Source organism: Notamacropus eugenii, chromosome 7 (genome assembly GCF_028372415.1).
Source record: "Notamacropus eugenii isolate mMacEug1 chromosome 7, mMacEug1.pri_v2, whole genome shotgun sequence".
Classification (NCBI taxonomy): domain Eukaryota; kingdom Metazoa; phylum Chordata; class Mammalia; order Diprotodontia; family Macropodidae; genus Notamacropus; species Notamacropus eugenii.
The window spans coordinates 56,390,054-56,410,028 of NC_092878.1; the positions used below are offsets into that span (position 1 = coordinate 56,390,054).

At 40.6% G+C, this 19,975-nt stretch overlaps 1 protein-coding gene across 2 annotated transcripts in view; it reads right to left on the minus strand.

Moving 5' to 3' along the window:
- The window catches only part of FAM161B (FAM161 centrosomal protein B), a 33,272-nt gene that overhangs the window by 8,551 nt on the left and 4,746 nt on the right, over nt 1–19,975 (minus strand). For both annotated transcript variants that reach the window (XM_072624873.1, XM_072624872.1), the window contains exons 3-8: nt 13,188–13,735; nt 11,630–11,967; nt 9,678–9,805; nt 3,702–3,869; nt 3,265–3,364; nt 2,025–2,170 (exon numbers count right to left, since the gene is read on the minus strand). In XM_072624873.1, coding sequence (XP_072480974.1) covers nt 2,025–2,170; nt 3,265–3,364; nt 3,702–3,869; nt 9,678–9,805; nt 11,630–11,967; nt 13,188–13,735 — 1,428 coding nt within the window. The remainder of the gene's footprint in view (nt 1–2,024; nt 2,171–3,264; nt 3,365–3,701; nt 3,870–9,677; nt 9,806–11,629; nt 11,968–13,187; nt 13,736–19,975) is intronic.

Sequence of the window (19,975 nt, forward strand, 5' to 3'; positions counted from 1 at the left end):
CCTACAAGAGCTTATAGTCTAACATTTTTTGATTTCAGGGTGATCTTCAGTTATCCCAGGTCAAGTAAGGAATGGGACTGAAAGTGACCTAGATAGGTACTACAGGGATAATCTATCTTGTGTACCTCACTGTACTATACAGTAAACTGGTCCAAAGGAGTGTCCTTTCTAAAACAAACGCTCTGAATCATAACTTAAAAAAGTAATACCTTTTCTCTTTTCTTTCACTTGGTGATGTCTTCACTTCCTATGAGTCCCATTATTATCTTTATGCAGAGGACTCACAGATCTCTATATCCCTAGTCTTTCTCCTAAGATTCAGATCTGCATCACCAACTGCCTCCTGGACATTTTGAACTAGATATGCTCTAATCACCTCAAATTGTCTGCTCATTATCTTGCCTCTAAAATCCATGCTTCTTCTGAACTTCCCTATTTGTATCCAGGGCATCACCATCTCTCCAATCCTTCATGTCTATAGCCTTGGTGTCATTCTCAATACCTCATTTTCATTCACGCTACATAATCAGCTTTTTCTTTGTTTTCATTATTGTGGAGAGCCAGAGTTAATCTGAAGGAATGACCAAAGCAGGGCAAGGTCATCCAGAGGGCAAATAAGGGAGATTGGCAGAGCTTCCCCCTCCCTGGCTTCTTCATGTTTTCTTACTGCTTATTTCTTGAGGAAAGCTGCAGCATTATCTAGGAAAGGATGTGTACATTCTGTGGCTTGGGAATATGGAACTCGGAAGGATGTTTTGTCTTGGGACTAACTTTCCCCTGGTAACTACTGAATTCACAAGAGATGTATTGATATGTTTGCCTATATGAAGTCTTGCTGAGCTACAATAAACCAATCATATACAGATTTACAGGCTTGCCTAGCCCCCACTGCTGTTGTCTCTTTTCAATCACCTCCACACCTCCAATCAGTCAGTTGCTGGCACATTGTCTTTTTAATTTCATTTTTCTTGTCATTTCTTTCTCCATAATATTTTTCTTTTTATGCAAAGAGACTAGATTAGGCCGTCATCACCTCTCACTTAGACTACTTACAACCGTTTCCTAACTGGTGTCCCTGCCTCAAGTCTTTTCCCATTCTAATCTGTCCTCTGCACAGCTGTCAAAGTAATTTTCCTAAGTTGTAGGTCTGACCATGTCTCTCTCTCTCTCTCTCTCTCTCTCTCTCTCTCTCTCTCTCTTTCTTTCACACACACACACACACACACACACACACACACTCACATCCCACTCAATAAACTACAATGGCTCCCTATTGCCTCTAGGATCAAATATAAACTTGTTTACACATAGCATTTTACAATGACTGACTCCTTCCTAGCTTTTCAATTTTACCCATTACTCTCCTCTATACGCTTTATGGTTCAGCCATACTGGCCTAACTACTGCTCCTTATACACAATCCTCCATCTTTACTCTCTGGGCCTTCATGCTGGAATGCTTTCCCTCTCCATTTCTACTTCTTAAAACCCCTGGCTTCCTTCAATACTCAGCTCAAATTCTACCTTTGTAGGTGTTTCCCAGTGCCCTGGCTCCCACAACTTTCCCCTCTAAGATACCTTCCATCTCCTCAGTATACCTCCTACATACCTATTTATGTACAAGTTTTCTTCCCCTCTAAGCTTCTTGAGAGTAGGGACTATCTTTGTTTTTTTCTAGCACTTGGCACAGAGCCTAGCTCAGAAGTAAGCACTTAATAAATGCTTCTTGGGTGGCTGATCTTGGAATTAGAGGTAGTCAGTTGGTTAATGTGACTAAAATTTTAACTGGTCTGGACCTAACCTAAAAGAGTGAAATTGAACTCACAGCTGAACTTAAAAAAAAAAAAAAAGCATCAGATGGATACTTTAAAATTCTTGCAAGTGATGCTAGATAAATGTAGGTTATTAATTTCAAAATGTGATTAAGGAATTATCAAGTAGAAGTTTATACTATATCCTAACAGCATCAACCTCCTGGGCCAAAAGGTGACAATTCAATCTAAAGAAAAGTTAGAAAACGAATACCTGGGGGAATCAGTTCCTTCCTTGTCTTCTTCACTCCATTCCAAGTCAATGGCATCTTGTCCTTTGTTCCTCACAAAGTCCTCATCTAAACCCACCTTCTGTAATATGTCTCGGTATCTGTGCTCTGCCTCCTTCCTGGCACAGATCTGTATAGTGAGAGATTAGATATTTGTAACTTCTGTCCCCCTCCTCCCTCTCCAACTTGTGTTCCATATACTAGCCACTGTGAGTAATGGGCATGGGTCTTTTGTGGGCAAAAAATACCTCTTAGATGTTAAGAGCAAGATCATACTTGGGAGCTCTGCACTTTTCTTGGAGAAACAGAATTTAAAGGCTACAACGAGGACTGAATTGGCTTGAAGAATAAATTAATTTAAAGTAGTTACGAAATCTGAAGCTATTTTCAATAATTTTTAGCACAGCAAGTAGGGGCTGAGGACCATAATAATCTACTTTCTCTAGGTTTCAATTAGCCAATTAGATTCTCTCTGGGGCACCAGGGTCATCTGAGTGCCTGGCCAGCCCAAACAGGTTACTGGGGAAACCCAGCTAGTATCTCAGTGCCTTGGGTAAAAATGGGATCTTTACTCTGGGAGTATGGGTAGGATAAGATCTAGGCCATAATAACCTTAAGATGGTCAATATCATTCCTACATTTCTCAAGAGATTCTGGGCTGAACTCTTTAGCTTCCCCAAAATTGCTTGGAACAAATCAAGACCAGCAAAGTGGGCCTTATAATGATCCTGTCTTGACTATCCACACACCCAAAATGGTTATTGTCTTGTCTGAGGATTCTGCAAGGCTCAGGGGCTCAGGCTGCCTGAACTGAATCTGTAAAATTCCTAGAAGAATCTCAAACCTACATGGAGAGGGGACATCCATTGGGAAATAAGTGAAATGATCCTAATGTTATTTAACGTGAACTCTAGACTGCAATAAAAACACCAGTAGACAAATCATTATTTAATAAAGTCATTATTATCTTTTTATACTCCTCTGTGAGGGATGCCATTACCAAGAAGCATGCTTTGTACAAGGTGTGGAGATAGGTATTTTTGGAATGACAGTGGGAATAAAATAAGGTCTCCCACTCACATCTTCCCCCTGAGGTTTGAGCTAATTATTTAACTGCTAACACCTAAATGTTGGAGGATCACTTAAAAACATTCTCACAGAAGAATATCCTATCCAAGCAGATAAACAAATGGCAATCTTTTCCTTATCAAAGAGGAACTCTACCTGCGTCACTTGCTCAAAGAGATAGGGTCTATTTTGGACTCTCCTCTTCATTTCCTCCAGTTCTTTCTTATATTCTTTTGTTCTCTTTTGGTCATTGAGCCTGAAATTAACAAGATTTCTGTAAAACATTCCATTTTCTTTCAAACTAGAATATGCTTAATTCCAATTGGTTAGAATGATCACCTGTAAGGTTCTGTCTACCTTTAGCAAAATAATTAATTTTCTGACACAAATAGATTGTTACATAAAATATTTAAGCATCTTATTAATCCTACCTGGCTTTTTTCAAGACTTACTGTCCATGTTTCCAAGCGTTGCTAGTCAGTCCATCAGTCAATAAGCGTTTATTAAATGCCTACTATGTGACAGTCACTATGCTAAGTGCTGCAGAGGCTTACTGTCAAGACACACTTGTGTACATTTTGGGGGATACTAACCAATTCTCTTTCAGCTTTGCTTTGTATGTCTCCTTTAAGCTTTTATGGGGATCCATGGCTTTTGCTCGTGAGGTCACAGATTTATACATAGCTTGACATTTCTTCCTATGTTGCTCCAACCAGCGGACGCTCTCATTCTCTTTATCTTTCTTTTCTTCAAGGGAGCATCTAAAGAGAGCAAGGAAGAAAGTGAGACAAAGACTGACAGCTTCAGTCTATGTTATGTATGTTTTATATATACACCCCATATAGAGATACATGCACCATGTCCCAGAAGTCTTAAGGCAGTTCTAAGCTTTAATGCAACTTTCCTCTATAATATAAATATATGTGTACATAAATGCATCTTTCATCTAGGTCTTTGGAGGTCTTTACCAATGACCTACAAATGAATCATTGGCCCCTACAAAAGGATGTACTTACTAAACGCTGGCATTTGTAAAGTGAGTTACAAGGTCCTTCAGGACTAAATACACTGATGTATAGCAGTCAGATACCATAGTCACTCTAAAGTAACACCCATGGCTACAGAAACTTGGAGCAAATCTAGATTTCCACCAAGCTTCTTGCCTATTAGAAAGCAAAAGTGCTAACTTCAAAACATTCAAAACAGGAATGGGGTTGAGTACACAGAGTTTTGTAAATGCATATGTACCCACCTAGAAAAAACAGAAATCAGGCCAGCCTGTGGGCACAGGCCTCTCATCCCTTCAGCAACACACTAGGAAGCTTAATTTAGGTCTTTTACCATTATGTGGACACCAGGCAGCACTCAGGTTATTCCTCATGTTTGTTATAAGATAATCCACTCTGTTTCCTGGTTGGTGTCTTTGACCCCACTTCTTGTACTCAAGTAATCACTGGTAATATGCCACAGCCTAGCTTTGATTATTTGGATGTTGTAGTATTCTATGATTCATAGCTATACAGTATCACCAGGATTCTTACCTAAGTTGCACTCACCTTCACACCAATCAATCAATAAACATTTATTAAAGGGGAGAGTGAGGGGGAGAAAATTTAAGACTTATGGAAGTGGTTGTGGAAAACTGAAAACAAATAAATTAATTTAAAAAAAATAAATACTTATTAAACATCTACTATGTCTCAGACAATGTGTTAACTGCTGGGGATACATAAAGGAGCAAGAGACTGTCTCTGCCCTCAAGGAGTTTACAATCTGATGGGGGAGAAAACATTCAAACAGACTGCAGAATCTCGGGCATAACAGCCCAGGATGGGAATCCAGTGGAACAGAGAAAGTGAGAGCCAGGTATCTGCAGTGACTGCTCTTGAGACTATCAGCCCGTAGATTAAATGTCTGTAAGTCACCTACTTGAACTTCCAGGAGCCAAAATGGTGGAGTGATAGGTAAACACTCTCTCCCCCTCCCCTTGTTGACCTTGAAAGAACCATAAAATATCTCCCCAGAAAAATCCTGGATCAGTGAGATCAGCAGAAGGGGCAAACAGTCTCATAGCACGTGAGGTGAAGAAAATTTCTAAGGAGGATTCTTGCTATGGCAGATGGGGAACAGTGCAGGACCAGAGCTGTCCCAGACAGCCCCACCAGGGGAAGATCCAGAGCCCCAGGGGGGTGAAGCCTTGGAACCACCAACACCAGGAACCCAGACATGCCTCAGGACCCTAGGGGAAATGGGAAGACAGTAAGGCAGCCAGGATCACCAACTACTGAGATTGCCTTTGCTCTAGTTCAGCCGAGGAGACCTTCAGTGGTCAGACAACCCCTCCCCCACACTTAACAAGATAGCTCCAGGGCAAATACGAGGAAACACAAGAAGACTTCACCTGGCCTCTGCTTTCTCACACCAGCCAGCTCAGCACCAGGTTCTTTAGCTTCTAGATGAAAGAACCAGAGGCCATAACAAACAAAGCCTCATCATCATGAGTAAGAAGCAAAGCAGGAAAGAAAAGATTACAGAATCTTTCCATGGGGACAAGGACCAAAACACAAATACCAAAGAGGTCAGCATTGAGACTGTACTCCCATGTGAAACTTCAGAAGGGACTATGAACTGGTTGTAAGCATAAAGAGCACTCTTCGAAGAGCTGAAGAAGGATTTTGAAAGCTGAAATAGAAGAAAAACTAGCCAATGATTTTAAAAGTATGAAAAAATAATTCACTGAAGAGAACAGCTACTTAAAAAGGAAATTTGGACAAATGGAAAAGGAAGTACCAAAACTAACTGGAGAAAATAATTCCTTAAAAGGAATAATTGGACAGATGGAAAAGGAGATGCAAAATTAACTGAAGAAAACAATTTGATAAAAATTAGAATTGGGCAAGTAGAAGCTAATGACTCTATGAGACATCAAGAATCAGTCAAACAAAATCTAAAGAATGAAAAGATAGAAGAAAATGTAAAATATCTAACTGGAAAAACAACTGACCTGGAAAATAGGTCCAGGAGAGAAAATCTAAGAATTATTGGCCTCCCTGAAAGCCACGATAAAAAAAAAAGAACCTGGACAATATCTTTTGAGAAATCATCAAGGAAAACTGCCCAGAAATCCTAGATCCAGAGGGCAAAATAGAAAGAATCCACCATTCACCTCCCGAAAGGGATCCCAAATTAAAAATACCACAGAATATCGTTGCCAAATTCAAGAACCATCAAGTGAAAGAGAAAATACTACAGGCATCCAGAAAGAAACCATTCAAATATCGAGAAGCTACAGTCAGGATCACACAGGACCTTGCAACTTCTACATTAAAAGACTGAAGGAACTGGAATATGATATTCCATAAGGCAAAGGAGCTGGGACTGTAGGATCAATTACCCAGCAAAGTTCAGCATAATATTTCAGGCAAGGAGATGGACATTCAATGAAATAAGGGATTTCCAGACCTTCCTGATAAAAAGGCCAGAACTCAATAGAGGCCTCAAATGCAGGCCTCAAGAGAAGCATAAAAAGGTAAACAGGGGAACAGAAAAATCTGTTACTCAATTCAGGCAAACTGTTTACATCCCTATAAGCGAAGATAATACTTGTTAATCTTGAGAATTGTATATTTATTATGAAATATAAAAGGGATACACATAGATAGAGGGAGTGGGTATAAAGTAAATGATGAGATGATAAAAATGTGATTCAAGTATGCAAAGGGATTGTAAGAGATGTGAAGAGGAGGAGGCAGAAAATGATAAATTACATCACAGGAAGAGGCACAAAATTATATTACAGTAGAAGGAAAGAGGGGAGGGAGAGGAGCATTGTTTGAGAGGTACTCTCATCTGATTTGGTTCAAGGAGGGAACAACAAACTTAACTAAGTATATAAATGTAATTAGCTCTATAGGCAGTAGGAGGGGAAGGGGGAAAGAAAGGGGAGGGGAGGCTAAAAGGGAGGGAAGAAGTAGTAAGAAAACATTCAAACAAATGTTCAAACAAATCAACTACCCTAAGGTTGCACTTTTTAAGCTGAGGAACCCCTTTGTGGATGCCATTCCTCTATATATTTTGTCTTTACTTTTTAGAATGTGAATTTCTTGAAGGTAGGCAGCTTGGTGGCACAGTGGATAGAGGGTCTGAACAGGAAGACTCATCTTCCTGAGTTGAAATCTGACCTCAGACACTTAATAGCTCTGTGACCACGTTTGCCTCAGTTTCCTCATCTATCAGTATGTTCATCCTTCGTTGCTGAAGAAGACTATTCCATCAGAGAAATAATGACATGAGTTGCACTTGACTTTGTTTTGAGTGAGGAAGGGCTGTGCAGGTCACCAGCCTCACTTCTCCTCCAGAGCCATCTGAATTCAGTGACCAGATATTCATCAGGATGACTTGAGATGACTCATGACATGCCCAAGGTCACACAGCTAGTGAGCATCTAAGGTGAGATTTGAACTCAGGTCCTCCTGACTCCTGCACTGGTGCTTTATCCACTGCACCACCTAGCTGCCCCCCTCATCTATAAAATGAGCTGGAGAAGGAAATGGCAAACCACTTCAGTTTCACTATCACAAATGGGGTCACAAAGAGTTGGACATGACTGAAACAACTAAACAATAACAGTAAAATGGATTGTCTAACTTTTGTATTTGTATCCCCAACATTATTTTGGTGTATAGTAAGTACTTAAAAGTGCTTTTCCATTCCTTCATGTCTAACACCTTCCAAATCTCTTTGTTCCTTAATCCTGAACCAAATATTCCAACGTGTTTTTGCTATCCTCCTCTAGACCTTAGCAGTGAAGTCACCAAGTACTAAGCACTTAGTTTTGACACAGATGGGATGATCACATCAAGTTTCATCTTATGCAACTGACATTGTCATATAAGCTGCAAATATCTTCACATTGGTCTGAATCAGTTTTTACAAGGATTTATGATACTTTACAGGGATTATCACAAAATTATCAGATGGACCAGTAATGCATAAAGTAGCAAGTCTTTCATTATGGCATATTCTAACTCACACAGGAAGGCTCAAAGTCTAAACATGGGAGAAGAGGGGTAATAACAGCGATTAGGGAAAAGAATACAGTTCATTCAATGTCACGGTGGGGTGAGGGGGTAGAGGTGGGAACACAACTAACTTGCAGTTACCAGAATCTCAAAGACCATTGGGTCTTTAAATCACATGAAGAGGAAAAACAGAGTCAACAAAGGTCCTTCAGAAAGGCTCCTTTTGGACTTGACACATATTCAGCTGCATCAAGCTCTGTCCTTCCTAGTCAATGTTCAGAACAACAACAAAAACATCTCATTTGGTCCTCGCAACATCCTAGAGGGCGGGTGCTACTATTATTCACATTTTAAAGGTTCAGAAACAAAGTTAAATAAATGTTAAGGGTCACACAGCTAGTAAGTGTCTGAGGCTGACTTCAAGTGCTACAAACTTATCCACTGCACCACCTAGCTGCTTCAGACACTTACTTGATGAATGCCTAAATTGTACTCATCTTCACACCAATCAATCAATCAACATTTATTAAACACCTACTATGTGCCAGGCACTGTGCTAAAAACTGAGGAGATAAAAAGAAGCAAAAGACAGTATTTGTCCTCAAGAAACTTACAATCTAATAGGAAAGACAACAAGAATAAATATATATAAAGCAAGATATATACAGAATAAACAGGAAATAATTAACAAAGGGAAGGCACAGAGGGGCTGGGATAAGTTTCCCGTAAAAGACGAGATTTTTTTTTTGGAGGGGGAAAGGCAAGGCAGTTGGGGTTGGGAGACATGCCCAACATCACACAGCTAGTAAATATGTCTGGTGTCTGAATTCAGATTTGAACTCAGGTCCTCCTGACTCCAGGGCCATTGCTGTACTCACAGCGCCACCCAGGTGCCCCAAAAGATGAGATTTTAGTTGGAAATTAAAGGAAGTCTGTAGGTAGAGCTGAGGAGGGAAAGCATTTCAGGTATGGGGGACAGCCAGAGAATATGCCTACAGCTGAAAGATGGGTTTTTATTTCACATAACAGTTTGGGCTCCTTGAAATCATTGATTAATTTCTCAAATAAAGTACAACTAATTTTCTTCCATATCATGTCTTTGAAGCAAAGGTGTGAAGATCTGATGTTGCCATACAGTCAGTTTGAATCATGTACAATGTATATTCCTGCCTTATCTCTGGGAATTGAGAAGAGTAAAATTCTACCAATTCTATCTAACCTTCTGAATTTCATCTTGTTGACTATGACTGAGGACCCCAGCAGTACGGGCTATGGAGTTTAGGACACATGGGATAAATGTTACCTCTAATCCAGCTTGGAATATTTTACTGCCTTACTGTCAAAAGGCTTAACTTGGGGTGGGGGTGGGATGGGGAGAAAATATGAAATTCAAAATTTTGTGGAAGTGAATGTTGAAAACTGAAAATAAATAAATTTTAGAAAAGAAAAATTCATTCAACTATTTGCTTTAAATATTAGTGGTTTGTCTTACTATTAATTAAAAGCTTTATTTTATAATTATTTTTTAAAAAAGGCTTAACTACTCACCTGACAGCAGATTCCCTTTTCCTGGTGGCATCTGTGATGTGCACTGGAAGGGTGTTAGGAGATAGGGAGGCAAGACCACTCAGAGAACGGCTCCTCTGTAATGGAGCCATGGGTGACTGTGGAGAATTCTAGAAGAGATTAAACAAATGTGATTGGAACATAGTACAAGATTTGTCTATATTCATTCCAAAGTCCACTCAACTAAGGAATGAAGATTCCAAATTGGTATCTTCAGTCTCTCTAGAGCTGCTCTAAACAGGGCCTTAAACACTAGGCTCTATGACAAAAGGACCAGGGCCTTGACACCAGGATCAAGGTGGGAACAGCAAGAGCCCCAAATTTCTGGTTTAATTTTTAGTGCCTGGTAAAGACACAATGGAGTTAATTGCTAAATATGATGGCCTTTTCTCAGTCCTGATCCTTTTTTTCCTTGCCTCAGCACGCAATGCTGCTGACCTACCAATTTTCCTGGGCGCTCTTTCCTCCTGTGGTATCTTTGACCCTACTGTTTTCTTTCTGCCTTTCTGATTCCTTTTCTTCTTTCAAGGGTTTATCATCCTCCTCCTACGTGCTAAATATGAGTGTCTCTCAAGCCTCTATTGTTGGCCCTCTTCTCTTTCTAAATTTACTTGACAAGTTCATTGATGCCTGTGGGAACAATTATTACCTCTATCCAGATGACTTCTCTAGACATGGTCTCTCTAGACATGATCTCTTCCCTGAACTTCAGTGCTATCCTTGTATGTCTCTTCCTGGATATCTGGGATCTTGACTCAATGTATCCCAAACATCATCTTCCTCCCTAAATTCCCCTTTCTTTCCATTTCTCTGTTTCTACCAACAGCCTTATCTTTCTTCCATCCACCTAATTTTGAAACTTCAGCATCTTCTTTGACTTTTTCTTCTCCCTCACCCTCCACATCCAGTTGCCAAATCTAATTGATTCTACCTCCATTACATTTCTTAAATCAAGTTCATGTCCTCATCACCTCCTGTAGAACTATTGTCAAATCCTTCTAACTGGTCTCCCTACTTCTAGGCTCTTTACTCTCTAACCATACTTTGCACAGCTGTCAAAATAAGCTTCTTAAAGTACATGTCTGACCTCAAGCAAAGGCACAGTGGCTGCCCTGGGGTTAGGTCTTCAATACAGCACCTAAAGCTAGACACACAGGGACTCTAGGTAAAACCTAGAGCTGCCCCAACCAGGGCCGTAAACACTATGCTAAATGCCAAAAGGACCAGGGCCTCAGACCCTAGGTCTGACATAAAAGGATATTGTCCTACTATCTCCTACTATCTTGGGATGAAAATCCTGAAGCAGTGTCATATGTGAGGTTAGTAAGGACCCTGGGGCCCAGACCTTTGACTTTTATCACCCTAATGCCCGTTCCTGCCTCTCTCTAGGTGTCAACACTACCCCTGCTCATCTCAGGCACCTGGAAAGTAGAGGCAATCAACTGGTAACCATGGTCAGCAAATTTGCAAGTCCTGCTCCTCTAATTCTAATGATTCAGAATCACCTGCTCTCAGATTGAAGGCCTCCTTCCTCTCTCCACTCTTCTAGCACTCTCCTATCATTCTCTAATTCCTAGAAAGTCCCCTAGAATCCTGCATAATGTTCAACTTTCCTTAATTCTCCATGTCTTCTTCTCATACTTTTCCTACCTTCTGGCATTTATAAAAAGCTGGTTTTCTCTAAAACAATCTAAATTCCTGGCTGTTTTCAGTTCTGGCTAGATCTTCTCTCCTATCCCTTAACATAACAGGTCACGAGGAAGAGCTGGCACAATATTTGCTCCCTGCTAACATTCCCAGACTCTCCCTTTCTCAGTGTAACTAAACAACTTCTCTTTGAGGTTCAAGTCTTCTATGTCACTCAGTGACCAACCAAGGTGGTTGCCATGCTACACCAGCTTCCACATCACTCTTACTCCCTACATGGTTATTACCTTGGGTTCTGCTGACTCCTTGCTGGGCCTCTGTCGGTGGGAAAGATTGGCAGTTCTCAGCTGGAATGGTTTGTTTCGTGTTGCCTCTCGGGTCTCCCTTTTTTGAGCAGCTTCTTTTTGGAAGGCCCTATAAAGACTCTTGAAGTCAGGGACACTGGGATTCACCCTTGGTTGGAAAGCAAAGTCTCTCTGCATGAAACTGAGTTTTTCTTGCCGAGTCCTAGTGGATATTCGAGACTTTGGATCAGTGTATCTATCAGAAGTGAAGGGGGATGAGGCTGTCCGCAGGAGATCTGCGGCCCTTGTCTGTATGTGGAGCTTCCTGCGCAATTCAGCTTCTGTGGGGGGAAAAGCAAATAAAAAGGCTTGTGGGGGAAGGGGCAGGACAGGAGTTCCCATGCCCAAGTTATGCACTAGAATATTAAATGCTTAGCCCACAGCAATAATGATTAATAATCTCCCAGGATTCCTTGGCCCTAAGTCAAGTTAGTTACCCTGTTCTAGTGAGGCCAATGTTCACCAATTGGAAAAAATATTTTCTTGAGTTTAATCATAGTATCTTCTTTTTAAAATACTCAAAAGTATGTTATATGTAATTTCACTGACTGTCATAATCTTGTGATGTAGTATGTCAGATGGCTTTCCCCATATGGGTCAGGAGTAGAATGAGGGCTTGATCTCACACTTCTGGATTGCTAATATAGTTCTCTAAATATTCAAATATTCTGGTTCACAAGAATTTCAGCTGTAGCTTTGTGAGGAAAATGTCAGCTAAGTGAACACAACAATTAGCATAAAAATCTGTTCTTGATCTAGATTCCCCTTTACTTCTCATAGTACTTTCTAGCAGCAAGTTGTCCATTATTATACTGATTAGGTAAAATAGTCAAGCTGTTGACTTGAGGTATTCTGCTGGTCTTAAAATGAGGCTGACGCAGTGTTCGATGACTGATTTTGATAGACTGAGTCGTTCTCAGCAATGCAAGGACCTAAAACAATTCCAAAGGACTTATGATGGAAAATGCCATCCACATCCAGAGAAAGAACTATGGAGTCTGAATGCAGAGCAAAACAGACTCTTTTCTTTTTTTGTATTTTTTTTCTTTCTCATGGTTTATCCCATTTGTCATAATTTTTCTATAATTCTTCACGGTTCATGTGAAAATGTGTTTAATAGGAATGTATGTGCAGAGTATATATCAGATTGCATGCCATCTTTGGGAGGAAGTGGAGAGGAAGGGGAAGAAAATTTAAAACCTATGGAAGTGAATGTTGAAAACTAAAAATAAATTAAATAATAAAACAAATGAATTGAGGCTGAGACTCCCTGGAAGCTCAGAGAACTGTGCTTCCTCTGACAGTACGGAAGTCAAAGATGCTGCTATCTCCTAAATAACTGAAATCCATCATAATTATTTCTCTGAGTGCATGCCCAGATCCTTTGAATTCTCATAGTGCTCTAAGGTTCAATTCCTAAGACCCCTACATGCAGGAAAAAAGTTAGAAGCTGGGGGATTGGGAGGTAATGCAGCATCCCTTGGAAGACACTCTGTTTTACCTTTGAGCTTATCACCCAGGGCTGGCTCCAAAACTGACTTGGGGATCTTCTTGATGACTTTTTGCTTTGAGGTCTTCACTTGAGTCATTGCTACTGAGGTTTTCTGCTGAATGGCTTCCTTTTTCTGCTCTTCCTTCTCCAGGAAGCTGAAGGGTTTAAGGGAAGACAGGAGTAGTTCTTTCCTCTTCTGGATTCCTGCTCGTCTGCGGGCCTCATTCCGTTCCATGATCTCCCGATAGAGGGGCAGATGGACATGAGCGGGTACTGGCTGGGCCTGGAACTTCTTCTGGCACTGAGCTTCCTCCTGTTCCTGCTCCTCTGCTCGCTGTCTTCTTAGTTCAAATGAGGCACAGGATGGCAGACACCGGGACTTCTTACTTGCCTCTCGCACTGTCATGTTAAAGGGCTCTGGGGTAGTGACAAAGGGGACCCAGGTCAGGGTACTCCTGGGTGGTGGGCAGTGGCCAGAAGCTGAGGAATTTGCTTGACCATACAAGTTTTCTTGCGTAAGGTCACTCAAGGAGCTGGACCGCTTCAGGCTGTCAGATCTGAGGGGGAGAAGTCAAGTGTTACTAAGTCTGTTTTAAGAATTTGGGACAGAGGGAAGAGAGTCTCTGGAAGGCCTCTCTATGTTCTCTTTTCACCAGACTTATAGTTTTAGGTTCCACACTCTACATCAGTGACAAGGGATACTCTTTCCCATAATTGCTGGTCCCTTTTTCTTGGGTTATATAGGCCCTCTCAGTGTGCATGATATCCTCTCACAACAAAATTAATGACTATCATTTTTCACTCATGCTGTTTTCTTCTTTGTTTTTTGTTTTGTTTTTTTTGGTTGGGGAGGAAGGAATAGTCTGTTAGATATGCTATGTTTAGGGAGAAGTATTCTTTTCTCATATCTCACCTTTTCTATATTTGCTATTAGAATATATTCATAACTCAACTAGTACATGTGAGGGATTGAGTTATTTGATATTTAAGAATTTTAAAAGTAGGGGGAGGAGCCAAGATGGCGGAGTAGAAAGATACATAGACGCTTAGCTCCTACCCCACAGCCCATAAAATACCTGTAAAGAAGAACTCTCAACCAATTCTAGAGCAGCAGAAGCCACAGAACAATGGAGCAGTGGAGATTTCTGTTCCAGAGAGACCTGAAAATCTGACGGGAAAGGTCTGGTGTGCACCGGATGCAGAACGGAGCCCAGTTCTGCCTTGACCAGCGGCACCAGGAGGAGCAGATCTGAGCAGGCTTTAGGGGCAGAATCTCCAGTGGCAGCACAGATCCCTCAATCCACAGGCACCAAAGGTCAGTGAGAGGGTCTTTTCAGCTGGCTGAGAGGGGAGTGGGGTGTTCCCATAACTCAGGCCCCCTCGAAAGGCAGCAGTGGACAGGGGCTCCCAGAGCAGGCAGTGGCCCGCATACATTGATGAAGATCTCAGCATAAACCCCCTGAGGGAACTAAACCCTGTGTGGTGGCCCTGCCCCCACCTGAGCAGCTGAACTTAATCTCACACTGAATAGCAGCCCCACCTCTGCTGAAAACCCCTAAGGCTTGGGAGCAGCATTTGAATCTCAGCCCCCAAGCGCTGGCTGGGTAGAACTGGAGGCGAGGTAGTTGTGGAGAGGAACCTCAGAAGTCAAGTAACTGGCTGGGAAAATGCCCAGAAAAGGGTAAAAAAATAAGACCATAGAAGGTTACTTTCTTGGGGAACAGGTGTCTCCCCCCATCCTTTCATATAAGGAAGAACAAGGCATACTGTCAGAGGAAGTCAAGGGCCCTACCTCCAAAGGGGACTTAAAAAACAAGTTAGCAGCTTACTAAAGGAGAACCAAAAAAATGCTGAGGAAAATAGCAGCTTTAAAAAGAGGCTAACTCAATTGGAAAAAGAGGTCCAAAAAACCAAAGAGGAGAAGGAGGTTTTAAAAAGCAGAATTAGCCAAATGGAGGAGAAGGTTCAAAAGCTCACTGAACAAAATAATTCATTGAAAGAGAGAATTGAGTCCAGGGAAAAGAATGACTATGAGTTAAACCAAGAAGTTAGTAAACAAAACCAAAAATTAAAAAAAAAAAAAAGATGATGTGAAAGAACTCATTGGATAAACAGCTGACCTGGAAAATAGATCCAGGAGAAATAATTTAAAAATTATTGGGCTACCTGAAAGCCATGATTAAAAAAAGAGCCTAGACATCATCTTTCATGAAATTATCAAGGAAAAGTGCCCTGATGTTATAGAATCAGAGGGCAAAATGGATATTGAAAGAATTCATCATTCACCCCCTGAAAGAAACCCGAACAGAGAAACTCCTAGGAATATTGTGACTAAATTTCAGAGTTCCCAGATCAAGGAGGAAATACTGCAAGCAGCTAGAAAGAAACAATTTGAATACTGTGGAAATACAATCAGGATAACACAGGATCTGGCAGCTTCAACATTAAGGGATCGAAGGGCTTGGAGTAATATTTCAGAAGTCAAAGGAACTGGGATTGAAGCCAAGAATCACCTACCCAGCATGTCTGAATATAATACTTCAAGGGAAAAAATGGTCATTCAGTGATATAGACAAGTTTCAAGATTTCATGTTGAGGAAAAGACCAGATCTGTAATTAAAAATTTGACTTCCCAGGACAAGAATCAAGAGAAGCATGAAAAGGTAAACAGAAAAGAAAAATCATAAAAGACTCTCTAAAGCCAAACTGTTTACGTTACTACATGGAAAGGAAATATTTTTAACTCTTGAACCTTTTCTCAGTATTTGGGTAGTTGGAGAGACTGTACATACACACACACACACACACACACACACACACACATACACATACAGAGATAGAGAGTATAGGGTGTGTTATATCAGAAGAGATGATACACATACACACACACACACAATAAAATAAAATCAAAATTAAGGGGTGAAGGAGGAAAATTCCAGGAAGAGAAAGGGAGTAATGGAATAGGGTAGGCTATAACCCATAAAAGAGATAAGAAAAATCTTATTCAATGGAGGAGATAAGGGAGAAGGGGCGGGGGGAACAAAGCTACTCTCCCCACGTGTGGCTGAAGGAGGGAATAACATGCTCACTAAATTTGATATGAAAATTTATATACACCACAGGAAAGTAGGAGAGGAGGCGACAAGTGGAGCGAGGGGAATGTTAGAAGACAGGGCAAATGGGAGAAGGGAGTCACTAGAAATAAACACTTTTGAGAAGGGACAAGGTCAATTGTCAGGGGGAAAATGAAGGGGGGATAGGGTAGGTCAGAGGGCAATATAATTAGTATTACACAACACAATTACTATGGAAGTGTTTTGCAAAACAACACATATTTAGTCTGTATTGAATTGCTTCTCAGTGGGGCTGGGGAGAGAGAGGGGTAGAGAGAGAAGTTGGAATTCAAAGTATTAGAAACGAATGTTGAGAATTTTTATTGCATAAAATCAGGAAATAAGAACTATAGGGATAGGGGTATGGAAATTCATCTTGCCCTGCAAGAAAAGAGAGAAAATGGGAATAGGACAGGGGTGGAGTGTGTTGGAGGGGAGGGTACATTGATGGAAGGAGTAATCAGAATGCAAGGTATTAGGAAATGGGGGGGGAGGGGAGTGATGGGAAGAAATATTGGACATGTTACATAGTGAGGTAAAAGCAATTAGCATTAAAACAATAGACTGAATTAATTACTGAGAATAAATCAATTACATCTTCAGTTTGGAGAAAAGAATTTCAGTCTAAATTTCCTAGAGGAAGGTAACCTCGGGTAAAATTTGGCATTGAGGGAAAAGTCAAGGTTTTAATGGTAAATTTGATTTTATGATTGCCATTTAACCAGGAACTAGAACATGTATAGAAAGACATGTAAGCCACTTAAGACTTGCCTCAAAAGATGTTCCTTAGCCAAAGTGAGACTATAATCATATTTGAAACCTGGTTATTGGAACTTGCCATTTTTAGATGCTATGGGACTATTAAGGGAATGTTCTTCTGAGTCTAACTCCAGGTGTGGGTAGCAAGAAAGGCAATCTGAACCTCCAATCCATGATGCCAGTAAGCTGATGAGACGCTGGTGTGAACTGTATAGGTGATCTCAAGGGAAGGGTGGGAGAGCGGCTGTTCAGCATGGGCTGAGGTGGGATTCTCCTGACTCAATTTCCCCATTGACACCTGGTAGACTTCAAGCCTGACTGAATGCAAGTGGACAATCTACTCCTGCCTGGAACAGACATGAAGTTGGGGAGATATTGTTTCCCTGCAATGTCCCTACTATTGGTGGCAATTTCCTATAGTCAAAAGGTTTGTAAGCTTAATACCAGATCTATTCAATTATAGATTATGGGTAGGGGAATATCCGAGGTTGTCTAAAATTAAGCTATTAAGCATAGGACTTTAGACCAACAACAATAAGTTAGGGTCCTTTAGTTGTTAGTAATACTGTGGAGACAATTAAGTCAAGAGCTTGTGAAGTTAGCAACATTAATATTATTTGTATCTCAGTTGGTTAATGTTTAAAAAAAAAATTCTTTTGTGGTCCATATTGTAAATGCTTTAAAAAGATGTATCACCTGACCAAAAGTCTGAATTGCTTTATCTGTTATAAACTGTGTTAAAAATTAAAAAAACAAAAGAATTTTAAAAGTACTTTACATGATATGCTTTATCTAAGTTCATTAAGGGATACATTTGTCCTTTTCTGGATAATTGAGGCTAGGTTAAATCTATCTAAGTTGTTACAATAATTATTGTGATTGATTACAATCCGTCAACAAGTAGCTATTAAGTTATTAAGACTATGTGCTAGTCACTGTTCTAGGTACTGATATGTGTATATCTATATATATATAGATATAGATATAGATATAGATATATATGTATGTATGCAATGAAATACTCCCTACTCATGAATTTACATTCCAATAGGGAAAATAAGAGGTATATATAAAATATATAGAGAATAAAAATAAAGATATAAATACATATTTGTATTTATATACACACATGTATGTATATACACACATACATATGTATTTAATTACTTTGCGTATATGTATATAAATACATACACACTGAGTTAAATACAAGGTAGGTCGGGAAGGCAATGGCAGTGGAGGTTATTAGGAAAGGCTTCATGCAGAAGCTGATGCCTGAATGGCATCCTAAAAGAAGAGAAAGACTCTGAGGAAGAGGTTAGGAAGAATGTGCTCCAGACATAGCCTGTATAGGGACAGCCAGTGGAAAGCCATGGAATTGGGAGATGAAAGGCCAGTTTGGTTGGATCAGAGAGCACAGGAGAAAGAGTAACATCCATAGAGGCCAAAAAAGGTAGGGGCAGATTGGACAGAACTTTAAAAGCTAAACATTTCCCCCTTCTTGGACAAGCCTCCATTATGTCTTTAGGAAACCTCATTTTCAGGAAACTCATCATCAGCTTCAGGACACACACTTGCACAGTACTGAGAATCCTCTGGCCCTCTGCCTGGAAGGCTGCAGGGAGGAGCCTGCTTGTAGAGTGGGCACCTAGACCAGCCTTCTCTTCATTTCCTACCAACTGCTTTCCTTTGGACTAGACTCCATTATGCCCTGTGGCAGGTATATTTTCCTCTCTCTTCCCCCTCCAGCTTTTCAGCTTCCTTCTACGTGTTGTCTTCCCCCATTAGATTGTTAGCTCCTTGAGGGCTTCTTTTTCGTTTTTGTATTTTCCAGTGCTTAGCACAGTGACTAGGCATATATTAGGCACTTAATAAATGTTTACTTAGTTTGTGTTTTATCTTGAAAGAAATAGGAAGCTTCCAGAATTGGTTAAGCAAGAGAGTTGCCTGGTCAGATCTATACTTAAGGAAAATTTCATTGGCAGCAGAGTGTACGATGGACTGGAGAGAGAATAAACTTTAGACAGGGAAACCAGTGAGGAGGAAGCTGCAATAATCTAAGCAGGTGATGATGGCCTGAACTGAGGTGGTAGCTCAGAAAAGGAGCTGGAGGTGAAAATGTTGTAAAGGTAGAAAGGGCAAAGTCTGACCACTGACTGGATATGCAATGTAAGAATGAGGAATCCAGAATAATGCTGAGATTATCAACGAGACACATTGGAAAGATGGTGGTGCAGAAACAGGGAAGTATGGGAAAGGTTACAAGTTCAGTTTTGGATATGCTGAGTTTAAGATGTTTCTGGAACATCAAGTTTGGACTACTGAACAATTAATTCATGATACAGGACTGAAGCTCAGGGGAGAGACAGCTGATGTGGGACTCATTTGCGTTAAGATGACAATTAAATTCATGGGAGTTGAAGAGTAAGACTGTATTACAGAGAGAGATGCCCAGGAAAGAACTGTGGGAAATACCCACACTTAAGGGGTATGATGTGGATGATGAATGAGCAAAGGAGACTAAGAAAGAATGGTCATATGGACAGGAAACAAGACAGGAGAGATTTGTGTCATGAAAACCCAGAAAGGAAAGAATATCTAGGGAGACAGGGTGGTCAATAGTGTCAATAGACAGGCAGAGAAGGATGAGGGAAGACTGCAAAAAAAAAAAATCATCAGAATTGGCAATTAGGAAATCATTGTTAACTTTGGAGAGAACATTTTCAGTTGAGTGATTAGGTTGGGAAGCCAGACTGCAAAGGGGGAAGGAGTGAGAGTAGGGGAAGTGGAGACAATAAGTATAGAGAATTTTTTCAAGTGTGACTGAGAAAGGAAGGAGAGATACAGGACTGAGGGAAGAGTAGTCAGTCTAGCAAAGGCTTTGTGAGGATGGAGGCGACTCAGGCGTGTTTGAAAGTACTATGG